The sequence below is a fragment of the Taudactylus pleione genome, unplaced genomic scaffold (genome assembly GCF_031769625.1).
Source record: "Taudactylus pleione unplaced genomic scaffold, aTauple2 ptg000019l, whole genome shotgun sequence".
Lineage (NCBI taxonomy): Eukaryota > Metazoa > Chordata > Amphibia > Anura > Myobatrachidae > Taudactylus > Taudactylus pleione.
The window spans coordinates 3,095,233-3,111,875 of record NW_028284421.1 but is presented as its reverse complement, the minus strand read 5'-3'; the positions used below and the strand labels follow the sequence as shown (position 1 = coordinate 3,111,875).

The window sequence follows — 16,643 nt, the reverse complement described above, 5'->3', positions numbered from 1 at the left end:
CCAATGGTATGGCTTTGAGCCGGTAGTAGGAGTTGGTGTATTTGAGATGTGGCTTTCTAAGTTGATTGTGTGGCTTGGGATCCGGTACACAAGTTGGTGTACTTTGTGAGCAGATGGTGCTGCTTGGGAGCTGGTGCACTAGTTGGTATGCTTGCGATGCAGCTTTGAGGGCCGATGGTGCGGGTTGGGAGCCGGTACACAGGTTGATGTATTTGAGATGCGGATTTGAGTGCTGATGGTAGCACGGAAGCTACTGGTGCGGCTGGGAAGCCGATGCAGTAGCAGGTGAGCCTGTGACAGCATGGAAGCTGTTGGTGCTGCTGGAAAGCCGATGCAGAGGCTGGTGAGCCGGTGGCAGCAAGGAAGCCGATGCAGCGGCTGGTGAGCCGGCGGCAACTCGGAAGCTGCTGGTGTGGCTAGGGAGCCGACGGAAAGGCTTGGGAGACGGTGGCAAGGCAATTCGGCTAGAGAACCAGAATATAAAACCACGAGGCAATACAGAATGGTGACCATGCAGCTGAACCGAGAACCTACATTAACGCTATAGTCGGCGAGGCGACTAAAGGTCAGTGTGCACAAATAGGCGAAGGGACCAATCGCGCCATGTTGTGGGGAACACGTGACATACTGCGGCATCTGGATCGCCTAGCAACCAACGGCTCTGGAACAACAGCGTCAGTAGGAGGTAAAATGCTAGCAGGAGATAAGTCGTGACCGCGCCTTGTAACACTCCCCTCTCGGAAGGCTATTTCCATACATTGCAACTTGTTACATTCCGCACTAGATTATTCCAAAACATCTATGGGCATTATGAAATGGTCAGACCATTTCCCTCATTTAACAATTGATATATTTTTACATTCTTTGGCTGACTCTTCTCGTATTATTCCTGCAATAACTTAAACGGATATGGTTTATAATCTATTTCACAAAACCTATTTATCTCCCAAAATACTTTTTCATATTGGTCTGTCTGAGGATCATAGTTGCCTTAAGTGTAAGGCTCCTATGGCTGATTTATTTAATTGCCTTTGGCAATGCCCTCCTATAAAAAATTCTGGTCTGATGTCTGGCAATTTACTGTCCGTTATCTAGTCAGTCCTTTCCCCCTCTCTCTGGAATGGGCTGTATTTGGAATCTTACCGCATCCAAAAAGACCCTAAAAAATCCGTATACGCTGCATCTTTAGCAGCACTTAAAAGTGTGTTGCACACGTGAATACATGCCTCTCCCCCAACGATGTCTTTATTTAGGGCGTAATTGTTTTATATTTTCCAAATGGAATGGGTGGAGTAAATAAATACAAGCGCTAAGAAAGGTAAGAGAAATTATGCATAAATAAAATAAAACATCAATATTTACAGCCCTTTTGAGGGGTTTGTGGTCAGAGCAGGTTGAAGGAGATGGGGGGCGGTGTTATCCGTTTGCATATATCCACACAATAAGTCCCGATCTGGGCCTGGTGAGTGAAGCCCTAACTTTCCCTACCTCTGAGTCTGCCGTCCTTGCAGACAGGGGATCGTCACCAGCCCAGTAGTGTGTTGCTGAGGCGCTGCTTGATGACGTCAGACGCCCGGACCTCGTGTGGTGGGAACGGATGGCTCCTCCAGATATCTTCCTTCTCTGCACTCCTCACTGTACCAACGCATTTTGCGCCACTGCCGGTGCTTTGTCAAGGATAATGGGAGTGTTCCCATGGTTCTTCTTAAATAGGATAACTTTATTAGTCAATTAGTTAAAAACCGGAAGTCAAAATTGGCAGTGCTGTCAGAAAGAGCGGCATTGTGTAAAAAAATAATAATAAAAAGAGAGAGGGGAAAATTAAAGATTCAGTATCTATATTTGGAATAAATGTGACCTAATAGAGGGAAAACATTTTTCATTCAACACAATGGTTTGAAACCCGGATTCTTCTACAGTACTGGATGATCCGATAGTGCTCTCCTGATTGAGCCTTTCCCACTGTATCTATAGGCATTCCCGCACATGCCTACCTGATCGACTTGACCTGCTCATTTTGTTTTTTTTAACATATCAAATATTTTTCATTATTTGTCTAGCATAATCATTTCCGTAGGGTTTGTTTACGTGCTATCTGTATCAGATCCTCGCTATTGCTCAGATGCTAACAAATTAATAAATATGTATTGTTTATGTATTTTTAGCCAATGCTTCAAATAAAGTTGTTAAAAAAGAAAAACAAAAAAATCTGCACCTGGTGCCTATTAATTTCAATGTTTCTAAAGGAATTAACTCAATTGAAATGAATGGAAAAGCTATATATAGAAAGTTTTCCATTACTATAAATTTGGGCTAGTTATAGAATGGTCTGACATTTGGAAACCTGTCTGGAGTTGCTAGGTGTGTTCCGTAGGTTTTTTTTTTTTTTCCACTTTTTTTGTTTAGTTTCCCAAATTGGATGTCTTTCTTAATCTAGCGTTCCCGCTAGGCTGTTTTAGCGGGGCAAAAAGCGCCCTGCCTTCACAGTCTGTGGGTGTCGTCTTCACCCGCGGGTCACCGCCGGAGAATAGACACCGGGTGCATGCGCCCGGCATCTATTCTCACTGTTGGCAGCGCTTGGGGGCTGCCCGGCGTGTCCGTAAGTGCCGGGCACGCCCCCAAGAGTGACGAAAAGGGGACGAGTCTTATAGACACGTCCCCTTTTCAATGTCCACTCCCTCTTTTCGGGCGCGCGCGCCTTCAGCCCGCGCACGGAAGTGCCCTCTCTAGCTCCGGCGCCCAGCCTGCCGCCGGAGCTAGAGTGAACACTATTAATCTGTTAACACTTTGATAGTGTTCACTATTGAAAGCTTACTACTGTTTCTTTAATCATGAAGCTTTCAATATTCTGCATAATAAAGTGTTTACAAATGAATCACTTAATTAAAGTTTCCTTTGAGGACACGGGGGTGGATTTTGGAGAGTAAGATAAATTGAAATTTACATACCGATCACAGAAGTCTTCCTAATGTCAGATTATCCTATAACTGGCCCATTTGGCTGGGAATAAAGGCCTGATGCAGATGTGGAGGCTAATGCAATCGCAGTTGCGATCTCTCATGGAGCGCAATTGCGAAAATATGCTAATGACTCCCCTGCGGTCCACTACATAGAGACTCCCACTGAAAGCATCTCTTATCCACCGCACACGCACAAAACCGTAAACATTGAACACAGATCAGGCGTCCACCAGCCTTCTAAGTCTAACCTGCCGTGGACACAGCAGGTCTCAGACACGCAGAGGGCTCTCCTGCTGCGAGCAAGAACGCAGCGGCTAATTTATGCACACTCAGAAAACCGTGTTTAAGCGGTCTGACGCGCCTGCTTTTCTATAGTCACCCCCTTTACCACCCCCAAACGCTGACTACCTGTCACTCACTTTGCAAATAAATCATCTGTGCGAGGATAATCGCAATAAAATTGCTGAGCGTGCGCAATACGACTTACTGTACACGCATGCACAATGGCTAACAATGGCTCAGTCTGCGGGAACATCAGCATGTGCATACAAATCTGAATCAGGCCCAGAGAACTCCAAGGATCATGCTTTTCCTATTCATTTCAATAGGGATAAACTACCATTGAAAATTAATGGGAGAAGCTCTAAAATATTACATATGGTTTGTGAATTCAGCATTGTAAGTGGATGCCAATTACAAAAATGCACTGCTTGAGGGGTGATGGTTGGGACAAATAATTGACCTAAGAATATCCCCCACCTTTCTGTAAGATTCCTCTACAATAAAACCCAAGAACGTAGCATGCAGGTTACACCGTTTTGTTTTTTCTTCTGAAATGCAGGTCAGTTTTTCACCTTTCCTGTTTGAAATATTTCTCTTTGCTCCTATTGATGTGGACAAAAGCAGTGCGAAGATTGGCAATGGGATCATCCTATTTACCCTGTATAAGCAAGAACCCTCTCTCTGGGATGCACTCTCTGTGGCTAATAGTAAGTATGTTATTACACTATGCTAAAAATGAGTCATTGATTAAATGTCACGCTGATGCTTTTGCGATGTAAAGATGAATAAATGATCACTGTTATTCAGTTTTAACTTAAGTTTATGTTTTTGTGTCATTTGATTCTTCCTAACCTTGTGGAGTGTCTGCATGTGATGGCATTAGTGGCTGTGTCTGAGCTGTGCAGCTGAGGCCATGGATGGCATGTAGAGCAGCTTTCAGTAGCCCATTTACACAGAAGCAGGTGTAATGCCAAGGACGGGAGTTTAATGTTAGAACCGAACATAACAAATTAGTTCTCCTCTAAAGGGCACCGTTAACCCCATTCCCAAAGTGGCAAATGCTCCATATTCCCAATAAATTATCAAAATAACACAGTTTTACTATGTCATTCAGTAGGAGCACAACATGAAGATAAAGTCTATCTATTCTATTCTAACAAGTAATATGCTCAGCTGCCCCCCATACCCCAATGCCTAACCCTAGTGCCAAACCCTAACCCTCCACCTGATCTCACTACTTACCGTTGGGATTCCGGCTCCAGCATTCTGAGCATTGCCATCCCGACAGCTGGGATTTAAAGTACATCCCATTTGTATACCAATTATGTTTATATGCTCAAGATGGCGCGGCTTGTTGCTTGGGTAATGTTAATACGTTTGTTTACTTTTTATTCATACATATGTTACAATATACACAAAAATAAGAATTGCATTCACATTTAAAGGCTCTCACCCTAGATTTGTATTTTTTCACTTTATAATATGTGAATTGTTAATAACATATTAATGTATAAACACATTCTTGTGATATGATTTTATAGATACAGGGCTAGAAAGTATGCTTGCAGAGTTCACACCATTCAGTACAGTTCCATTGTTTGTTTTCATTTCCTCTAAATACCATTATCTCCTCCCAGATAACTTCTGTCAATCTAATAGCTAATCCTCTCACTGTACAATATACTTGGTATGCTATAATTGTCCAAAAATATGGCAGAAAATTAGCAAAGGTGTAGTACACAAATCCTCTAAATCTGTTCATAAACTGTACAGTAGGATACCGTAATTAACCGGTGTCTAGTATATACAGTTTTGTTTGTAGGTAAATAAATATATATTTTTAAGGCTACTGTCTCTTTAATGTGGGTCCAGTTCAGCATATAGATCCATTTTACATGAAGAGTAGCAAGAAAATTACTAACCCTAAAGCAAAATAATGCTCTAGAGTAAAGCGAAATCCAATAGTGCCTAGAGGTGAATAGATGATGAGTTTAAAAAAAATATATATTTTCTGTTACAGTATAAGTGAAATATTATTTTAATTAAAAGATGCTATTAATATATACCCTGAATAGAAGCTATTGATTCTAGAATGGACTTTTCAGTTTTTGTTTTACTAATGTGTGTTTTTTTTTTTGCTAGAATTTCCTGGCTGATAAGATTCACATAACCCATGTAGTCTTCCCATTACTATAAAAATGCAGACCCATGGGTACGCATTGCAGTGCCTTAACTAAGGATGGGCGAATGGTGCGGTCACACAAGCGCAAGACCGAGGGGGTGGCACCCTCTCTACCCCAATAGCACCTGTTTGCTTGCGGAGTGTCTGGAATGGCAGGCTGGAGAGCGGCCAAAGAGCTGCTTTAGCTTTCTGATCCCATCGCCCTCATAGTGACGTCATAATGTCGCGTGGGTGACGGTGGCGAGGCTATCCCAGGGCGTATTAGTCCCCTGCTCAGGCGCTGGCAAATTGCTTAGCCCCACTCCCTGCAATTCCCATTTGGAGTATACGTTTAGTGCATGCTTCCTCTTGCAATATGTTATTACCCTTTTTACTGTATATTTTAACGCTATTATCATATAACAAAAAGGGAAGATAAATCCCTTCGTAGTGCTCACTTACTCAGTTAATTCTCATACAGTTATGGCGTGTAAAATGAAAAGAGAGAAACAAAATATGATTAGAATCATCATCATTATGGCTACAACCATGTTGCCAGAATGTCAATTATCACCTTATGTGACTGCATGCACTATGCACCAATGTGAACAATACTTCTGTGGGTGGACAACCCAGGTACATATGTTTAACACCATAAATCAATATATTTTACTTACATGGAAGTAATAAATGGATAACTATAAACAGTGCTTAAAGTGGTCCTAGAGAAGTGGTGGAACTCACCGCTCCCCCTTGGTGCAATGTCAATAAAGGGACAGCGTGTGCCGAAAAAAGGGGTGTGGTCACATAATAGTATTCCTGATACAAATTACGCCACACAGTAGCGCATTCTTGATTCACATTACACCACATAATAGTGTCTCTCGTGTATGACACACAGTAGTGCCCCTTTTGCACAATGCCGACAGTAGTGCCCCTTATACACAATTCCCACAGTAGTGCTGCCCCTTACACACATTGCCAACTGTAGTAGTGCCCCTTACACATAATGCCCACTGTAGTGGTGCCCCTTAGGCAGTGCCCACAGTAGTGGTTGTGCCCCTTAGGCAGTGCCCACAGTAGTGGTTGTGCCCCTTAGGAAGTGCCCACAGAAGTGGTAGTGCCCCTTAGGCAGTGCCCTCTATGCAATGCCCCCAATAGTAGTGCCCCCAGTAGTAGTGCTTACATAAAAAAAAACCCCCAAAAATGAATACTTAACTTAAGCCCCGCTCCCGCGTCCGCTGTCATCTGGTCCCCCTGGCTGCTTCTCTGTCTGAACTATGGGAGAGACGTCATGACGTCTCTCCCATAGTGCACTGCACACAGCGGGACCTGGAATCTTCAGCTCATGAGTGAGCTCAAGCCTCCGGCTGCCGCAGGCGCTTTGGGGAGGGAGCCGGGCGCCTGCTGGTAACAAAATCTCAGCAAGCACCCAGCAAATGGAGCCTTCATGCGGCGCCGGGGTTAGGTGGGTTGGAGGAGGCAGAACTGGTTTTGTTTCCAAATAGAGGTGACGGAACGCAGTTCCGGCCCACTTTAACCCCTGACTATAAAAATAATAAAACCTACATAGCATAATACTGTATAGCATAAAAAATAGTGAATCTCTATATTGCACTCACCCTTTATAGGGTAGGAATAGGCATATATGTATCGCTATTTCCCTGCAAACACTGCATCTGGTTGGTCTGTACTCCAGTCTCATGGACCAGTAGAGACATCAGGTGCAGGAACAAATAACATTTATTAATCCATACAATAGAGTAAAAACGCCACACATCAGGGGAGGAAGTGAAAACTGTCTGTTTCAAGGAGTCACTGGAATATCCACAATGCCAAACCAATGTAAACTATTAAGTCAGATATCAGTTAGCATACAGTCCAGCAAGAATAAAGGTTCCTACCCTTCTATTATCATATCAATACTTTCTTTAAACCATTCTATACATATTAGTTATTAGACCTTGCCTGGTGTGATATATGAACTGAACCATGCATTATTTTAGAAGCCTTTCTTTGCAGAATGTTATTTATATATGTCCTGTACACAGTATTCTAGGTGTGGTCTAGTCAATGACCTATATAGTGACATCACCTCTTTCTGCTACTGATTCATCCTCTATGTAACCAAGCATTTGTCTCTCCTCCCCATTGCTTTGCTGCAATGTCTGCCAACCTCAGTCACCTGGAATAGTGGCTTCAAGATACATTTCCACCTCAGAAGTTGCCATTTTTCATACATCCCAACTGTGCTAATTTAGGTGGGACAGTGGCACCCGCTGCCATTCCACAGCTGGCACTTGTGTCCCCGCTCCACTACAGTCGATAGATGTGTGGAAGGGGATATAGAGGCAGTGAGATGCACTAGGCAAGCCTCCAAGTGTCACCTAACCACGCTTCCAGTTTGCCATGACCCTGTTAGTGTGAGCTGCTAAATGTTTGTAGGGCCCTAACAAGTGATATCTTTACACTTCTCAATAAACAAACCTGTTTAGAGTTATACAAGTGTTGTGCTGATCCTCCCTGTCTCCAAAACAGATGGGTGAGTGTACAAATAATATATACAGTATATAAACTGACACTCACCCTTCCATAAAGAAGTGAGGAACCCAAACTCACTGTTGTGATAAAAGTCAAGGTCAACTGTTATGTGATTTTCATCAGGGGCATGAAAGGTCTGTGAGAACCAACAGAAACCTCAGGAATCACCCTGGTGTGCGGATTACAAATGGGTGATTTAAAATGCCAAAATCACAGATGCCAGCGCAGTGGATGTCGGGCAGTTGAAAATGATGGAATAATAAATACAATAATGTTATACAAATAAAGAAAATAATGCAGTTTCAACAACTATAGTAATTGTGTCAATATCTCAGCGCAAAAATACCCATATGGATAATGCGCTACCGCTGGTATACAAACCACAGAGTTACTTTGCATATGTGCTGCTTGATTATGCATGACCTGTGTATGTGTGTATACACTGAGTGGCCACCAGGCGATTTTATACAAAGTAGCTACTCCGCAGATGACGCTGATGTATTAATCTGTATGAGAACGGAAAGATGAAGGTACAGTGTGCAGAGACTAATGCAATGGGTAAATAATGCTTTCTGATGGACTCTGAATGTGGAATGTTTGTTGGCACTTGCAGCAGTGGCGCAAGCGTTGGCAAGATGGCTACACTGGTGAATTGTTCGAGGGCAGCAGTTGTTAAAGTGTACTCAGAGTGGACCAGTACATGACAACTGGGTCTTAGCACAAGCCCTGTGGTCGTAATAGGCTACTGGCTGGAGTGGAACGTAGAGTGGGCATACTTGTTCAGTCTCACAGACGAGCAACAGTCCCACAGATGTACATCAAATTCCAGATAATCTGAATCCGGGTCCAATTCAGATGGCCTCCCAATGAACAGCCCTCTGTACATTACATCGTATGGGCTACATAAGCACAAGACCTGTCCATGCGCCATTGCTATCTGCTTCAAACAGGGTGAAACGCCTCCAGTTTGCTCAGCAACACAGGAACTAAACGGTAAATGATTGGAAACTGGTCATGTGAGCTGACAAACCAACAGGGGTATTCAATATGAAACGTTAACTTCACTGTCGAAGTTAACGTTTCATATCGGAGTTTTTTTCTGCGTTAAGGTCTGGTGCGCGCTCCCGCTTATCCACATATTCAATATAAAATTAACGAAAACGGGAAACTCCGAAGTTGGATTTGCGTAAAGTTACGAATTTTTCCTTAAAATAATTGTAAGACCCCCCTAAAGTTGTAAAAACATGGGGGAACACCCCCATTTTAGCCTTTAATTGAAAGTCGGGGATTTAAATAGCCGCAGCAGGTGTTTTTTCCCGACATTGAAGAAGTGATGCAGTAGAGCACTTAGGTGTTTTTTTTCATTTTTTTAAGTGGTCCCATCAAATTTGGGGTACATGAAAATGGGTACTAGCATATTTTGATGTCCCTAAAGTAAGTTTTTAAAAATTCTGCATTTGTGCACCTGCCGCTATAATTCTATTCTAGAAAACACCTGCCGCATACTTGCAGAATAGCCCTGAACCTATTTCCCTATTGTTGATCATTTTTTTCCCATTTTTTTTTTTTTCACCCCAATTTTTAAATTCATTTTTTTTTTTTGACACAGTTCTTTTTTTAAATGTCATTCCCAGGGGTGCAGGCTATTTTTTTTTTTAAGCCTGCACCCCTAAACCCCAATTCTGCACTTTTTTTCGACACCTATTCAATGGTGAAAAGTTATCACCGTTTTTTATCAAAGACTTTTCAAAACTGCGATAAGTCTTTGAAATTGAATACGGTGTAAAAGTAAAACCTGCGATAATGACGTCATACCTCCGATATTAACGCAAAAACGATGTTATCGCACCCATATTGAATCCCCCTGCAAGTCTCCAAATATCACCATGCTGGTGGTAGGGTGACGATATGGAGACAATAGCACAAAATCATGGATCCTTGTTGAAGCGTCATGACTTTTTCTGGAGGCAACAGTATGGTATGGGGCATGTTTTAATGGGAGTGTCTGGGCCCTTTGATTAGTGTGGAGAGTTAGTAGAATACATGCCTGGAAGAATTGAAGCCTCATTAAGGGCAAAAGGTGGCCCAGCAAAGTACTACCCGGTGGCCATAATAATTTGACTACTTAGTGTATGTGTATAGTAATCAGCAGTGTATCAACTTCGCTGCTCATCTTGTTAGAACACTACTAGAAATCTTAAAGTAAACACAATACAAACACACAACAAGAGGGCTCCAATAGTGTAATAGTTAATGGGAGCCTAAATGCAGTCAATATATAAAAGTAATCAGCATGCTTTAAAAAGAAATATAATCCGATTATTTGAAATACTTTTGGAACCCAGGATCTTCATTTAATTAGCTGCCAATAGCTCATGTATAGCTGTAATAATGTAATACCCCTGCATGCTGTATTTGTAACTCATGCTGAAAAATGTTAACTTTAAGATTGCAGTTTTAATTAAGAATTTAAAGGGATGTACGTTAAACCTCCTCACAGCCAAATCCAAGTGTCATTTCTCTGTTCTTGTTCAACTCAATCTCACGGGTGCATTTGACACCATACCACCCCTTCCTCCTTCAAATCCACCACTCCATCCACCTCGATGACACAGCACTCTCGTTGTTCATCTCCTTGTCCAATGGCTCCTTCGCTGTCTCTACATGTACCTCCACTCCCCCCACCTCCCTTCCCATTGGTGTCCCTTTAACTTCTGTCCTTGGCTACCTTCTTTCCTGCCTCTATACCTTTTTGCCTTGGCAAGGGGTTGCCTACGTTGCTCTAATTTACCCTTCTGTAGCTTTCCAAACTCCTGTCTTGGCCCTTCTGTCTACACTTAACACTTTCATCTATTTTTAAGCTCTGCCTTTGATCTTCTCCTGTGCCAGTTTCTCAAATGTTTCTCAAATGTCTCCCTGTCCCTACAGAATCAAACTCCTCTCTGTCCCCTACACAGCCCTCAACTACTTTTTCCCCCTACATTTCCATCCTTATTTCCATTCACACACTCTCCCGCCCACTTAACTCTGCCAATGACTTTCTCCTCCCTGATGACCTCCTCCCCCTTAGGCCTTCAGTATTTTTTCTGTGCCACTCCCAACCTCTGGAATGCCCATTCATACATGCTTTCCACAACTTCTCCTAACCTTCCAACTTCTATCCCCTTTTCTACTCCACTTTCCATCTGTTTCCTCCAATACCCTAGAATGCAGGGCTCTCTAACCTCTGTATTTTCTATGTAATTATTTACATAACTATGGAACTCTTGTGTTGCCATTATAAATAAAATATAATAATCCTAATGTGCAAGAGTACCTTCCACATACCATTCATTAGCATTTCATAGGTCATTAGTATGGCTTTTGTAAGAGATCGTGCCAGCCAATGAAGGGTTTAAAAATTCTTTACGTTGATGACTAAAACTGTGAAGTTATCACTATGCCTAGCTAATTGATCATTTTACACCATATTAACCACAAATCGCTACATGTGGTCAGCAGTCCCGATAAATGTGACTGGAGTCAATGAGAGGTTGGCTGGCAGAATATGTAATGTAACAGTAGTCATGATCCGACTGTGTTCAGGTCAGTGAGAGACATCCCTTATTGCGGTCAGGTCTATACAATTTGCTAGCAATTGTGTCTTGGCATTTCCATCGGACCTGATATTTTTCATCATATCTACTGGATAATGCATCACATTTAAGCAAATCTGATGCTGAATATATATGTCATCCAGTTAAAGCAGAAGTTAAACACCTGTGGTGGTCATGTTTTGCAGTAGAGAAAGCGGCAATGCAAATGATCAGAGAGAGTGCTGTTATTAGAGTGCAGGAGAAAATAAAGGAGGATATACAGGCCAGAGCTGTCAGAAAAAGAGAAAATGAGAAATACTCCCTAGAGGTCATGATGAAGGTAAATCACTTCTATACTTTACAAATCTGACATTTATGCACACAAGTAGTATGTATGTACATATCCAGCCTGAGAAAGTGTATTAGTAACACGGCTCCGCAAAGAGGAACTTAATGCAGTATTGGAAGTGTCTTATTCAGTTTTACATTCAGATTTCAGCAGATCTGGTGTAGAGGATGGGAAGGAGTGAAAATTGCCCATCACCTGTGACTTTTTTTAGTTTGAAAAGATATATTTATATTGTTGTGACAAAGGGTATTTAGGCTTAGGAACCCCTGGGGGGAGGTTAGGGTTAGGCACTAGGGGGGGAGGTTAGGGTTAGGCATCCCTAAAGGAGGGTTAGGGGGGCGGAGAGGGTTAGGGATAGCCTTTATTCTTACCCTGTCGGGATCTCCATATGCCGGCCTTCCGGCGTCCGTATTTCATCTGCCGGGCTGACGTCCGGCGTTATAACATACCGATTCCCTTTCACACGGCCATCAAATAACCCAGGTTACTGCGCAGTGTGAAAGGGCCCAGTTGAAATAATCGGGTCGAGCGACCCGGCATTTCAACCTGAGACTAGCAACCCGGCTCGCTGTGCGGTGTGCACGGGTAACCCGGGTCGAGACGCCTGTTCACTGCATAGGGAGAGCCGGCGCTTGGAGATGATCTTGTCTCCAAGCGCCGGCTCAGCAGCAATGGCGGTGGTGTCATCGACCTGGCATTATTGCTGGGTCGGGCCGCCAGTCTGAAAGGGGTCTCAGGCGGGTCACACCCAGGATGGACGCGTGCACAAATCCCGGGTGCAACCTGTCAATTGGGATCTGAAAGAGGTATCCGTGACCTAATTATTCCCCCTAAGGTCCTTAACTCATTAACAATGATCTATAAATTATAATGAATGTTCCCTACATTGTAGCACACAAATTACATTCTGAAAACCAATTAATTTAGCAGACTGTAAGGTAGTTGTAGCCGTTGGTAACCATTTGTATAAATGGTTTATCAGTAAAATCATGAAGACAGCTACAGTCTGCTGCACATGCATTCCCTTCTAGTTAGGACTTAGAAAGTGGACTATGACAATATGGAGTGTACAGATGGAGCCTGCTTCTTTTAGCCAAGTAGCCCATTTGGGCACCTGTCACAGGAGATTTTTGTGAAATAACACAGATTTTAAAACTATTTTCTTAGATCAATGAAGAAGAGAGGAAGCAAATAGAAAATGTGAAAGAAGAAGAAAGACGGAAAGCAAGCGAAGAATTAGAGAAGTTTAAGGAACAGCAGAGAAGAGAAGAGGAACAAAGGAACAGAGAGAAAACCAAGCAAAGGAGGATAGAAAAAGAAAAGCAGAAGAATGTTTTAAACAAAGGTATGTTCTAAAAGTGGTGCCAGATTATACTGGGTATAACCTAAGCAAGGAGAGAGACCCAGTAGTGAAGGGTGCGGTGTAGAGCTGGTCTGTTCTTTTGGTGTCACCGCCTCGGATGGTGTTACCGAGCAGAAAGCAGCGCACATCATCCACTGTGCCGGGAGAGAGACAGGGGGTCTGCCCAGTGATTCCCAGAGCACTAGGCAAGCCCCCAGCATGATGAAAACGAGAGTGTGACATGTGGTCATGCCACCAAAACATCATACATCATGGGTCATGGCTTTGTTGGCACAAGGTCACGCTCCTTTCGCAAATGCGAGCGAGGACCATAGGAGGGGTAACAGGTTGAGTACAGCACACTGGGTGTCACCAACCCCAGTGACTCAACTAAGGAGACCTACATGAATGTGTCTAGGGATTAAGCTTTGTTTACTTGGAGCTTTCAGTTCTCTTAAAGTTGAACATAAAGTCCTGGTTTATTTATGCATACTTTGTTTCCATGGCTACATTTTGAATCATACATATTCTAATATATGTGCAGACTAAAGTCTGTTGTATAAACGTGGCATCTTCTTCACATGACTTATGGATACGGAAAAGATACACCTGCCAGGCAATGTATCTAAGTGTACCTGGAGTAATAGTAAAGTAAAGGTATGCAGGTGCAAGATAACCACACCAATTTGATGATTGTACCATGAATGTCTTGCATCTACCTCCCCAGTTGAAAGAAGCTGCAATTAGTAGATGCGTTTATCTAACATTATAGCGTGAGCTGTGCGTATACAGTGTGACATATATGTGATGCACATTGTTACACTATGCGGTAACTCATGTGGTTTTAGTGTTGTTCTAACATTGAATTCACCAACATTTGTGTAAGTTACTTTTTCTTTGGTAACTAAGTTTTAACAACATCCCGTTTATTGACAGGTAATCCTGGCATTTGTACTACATTGTATTCATTCTTTTGTCTTTATTAAACAAGTCTCTGGCTTTAAGCAATTGAAAATACTGTATTAGCCCTTATAGGGTATCCTCTGCCATAGAACTTGAAGTAGAGCTGGGGCTTTCAGAGTTTTATTTCAGTAACATCTGATGTAAAATCAAACATTAATTAACTTTTTTTTTTGAATGCACTCAAATTTATTTTAGCTCTGTCAATTGAATACTTTTAGTCTTTTCCTAAATGTGAATAGTATAATAATAATAAGAAATTATTAATATTGCAAATCTCTGTTATAACCTACTTATCTTCTCTTTTAGAACCTTGCATAATTTCAGAATAATAGTTTGACAGATTGACTAGTATAATTGGATAATTTACCAATGTAGTGTGTCTTTTTTTCATGTATAGTTATGTTTTGTTCTGTGTTTGCCCTCTTGTGGTCAGATGTGGGCATGACCACGTTAATGAAGTGTGAAGAGTACACACACAAAACCGCTGCACTGGTGCGCACATGCCTGGCCAAATTTGAATTTCTACTCTAATTTTAGTGCCTGTTGAACAAGGGGATAATGTGACTTGTCTACAATAACAGCAAGCAGATACGGTCATTCAGTCAGCTCACCAACCACTTCAAGTAATTATAGGTTCTCCCTTCTCTGGCCATTTCTTTGGTGGTGACATGAGTGTCAGGCACAGGAATATTCATGATGATAATAACAAAGTAGAGTGAATCCGATTCCAGCATGAGACACGCAACATTTGGTTCATCTTGGATAACTCCCTCATTTGCATACAATGATTAGCATTTCCTTTCCAAAACAGAGCTACGAGTTTACTGACTGGAAAATAATCAGGCTAGTATGTACAATGTTGCTTTAGAACACCATTAACTACTATTATCCCTCATCTCACATCCTCTTGTCAGTTTTAGAAATCTGGAAATATGGTGAATTAGCTAAATGTTTAACATAACTTGCACTCACAAATTATTTTGTATGTCAGCAGCTCAAAAACATGGCAATGAAAAGACTGTGCCCCCTACTAGGAAAACTGGCTGTATTCAAATTCAGTTTACTCCTCGTGCCTTCCCTACAGCTATCAGGGAATCTCTGGTGGCAGAAGAGGAGGAGGTAAGACAAATTGGGGCGAGACTGTACGGTGGTGGTGTACAAATTTGCTATAAGAATATACAATTGGAGACCCAACTGTATATAGGAAAAAATATTAGACCATACACAAAGATCAGAGCCGTAACTAGACTTTTTGGTGCCCTGTGCCAGAGAGAGCATTGGCGCCCCCCATTTTTTAACTAGGGACAGAAGATGGTGCACCTGAGAAAGGGCCATGACCTCATGGGGAAGGGCCAGGGAAGAGAGGGGAAGCCAGGAGATGCTGGGGATAAGAGAAGAGGAAGCTACAAGTGAGAATGATAATAAACAGGAAAATTGACAGGCCCAAACAGTGCCCCCTGCCCTGCGGTGCCCTGTGCCATGGCACTGGTCGCTCCATCCCAGTTACGGCCCTGACAAAGATAGTATCTGAAACAAGTTTTTCTTCATCTTATTATGAAGTGAGTGCTTCAGTTTTGTCATTTGTGCTATTTGCAGAAACTATCTTTGTGTATGGTGTAATATTTTTTCTTAAAGAAATATTTACCAACTGCATTGATGATGGATTTTTTTCAAACTACTGAAAGTATCGTCTTGCTCCACTAAGAGGCACATGGATAACACTGGGATATAGCCTGGAGAGGAGAGTCTGGACACCAAATAGTTAATTGAAAATACCCTTAAGCCCAGGCTCCCTCTGCTCTATACCACGCCCCCAGCCACTGGCCAGCAGTTTGAGTTTGGTGCCGGCAGGAGCTGTGCTTTTAACATTGGGTGAGCTGTGTGAGGTGTTCTATAGGAGGACCCCACTTCCGCTCCAGCGCCAATGGCCGCAGTACTAGCGTCTGTGTTTGAGACTTCGGCCGCTGACTCCAGACCATCCGGAGCCACGGCCGGCACTCGGTGGGATCAGGTAAGGTGGCTCCCTGCATGCAGGGAGCCGCGTGTTTGCGGCTTTTACCGCCGGGGTAGGTGACCACCGGCGGTACTGGCAGTTGGGGGCTCCCGGTCTCCTGCACTTCCCACTAGACCACCAGGGTAATTTTATGCAGCCGGGTGCTGCTTATTCGCATCAGCGGCCATTATCCCTGGGCTCCATCCAGGTGGGAGCTCCCTGTTAGCCCCTCCCCCAACCCTGGGGTGTGCTTTTTCCTCCTCGGCCAGCAAGACCCAGGCAGGATCCTTCCCTCTCTCCTCCTCCTGAAAGCTGAGCGGCCATTTTCTCTCATAGCCTGCCTCAGCATCGGGGAGAGAAGCTGGGATCTGGTCTCCTCTCATAGCATGCTCCCAGCAACTGTGTTATACATATGGCTCCTTCCTGCTATATTGGCTGGCTTGTTGAGCACAAATAGCCCACATTTCTTGCACTGAG

The 16,643-nt window shown here is 43.0% G+C and overlaps 1 protein-coding gene across 3 annotated transcripts in view; it reads left to right on the top strand.

The window, feature by feature from the left end:
* The window catches only part of DNAAF4 (dynein axonemal assembly factor 4), a 58,294-nt gene that overhangs the window by 18,353 nt on the left and 23,298 nt on the right, over positions 1-16,643 (top strand). Inside the window, exons 2-5 of one of the 3 annotated variants that reach the window (XM_088444946.1) lie at positions 3,802-3,949; positions 11,726-11,859; positions 13,036-13,213; positions 15,165-15,292. In XM_088444946.1, coding sequence (XP_088301072.1) covers positions 3,802-3,949; positions 11,726-11,859; positions 13,036-13,213; positions 15,165-15,292 — 588 coding nt within the window. The remainder of the gene's footprint in view (positions 1-3,801; positions 3,950-11,725; positions 11,860-13,035; positions 13,214-15,164; positions 15,293-16,643) is intronic. The other 2 variants (XM_088444955.1, XM_088444964.1) reach the window with 2 other exon arrangements.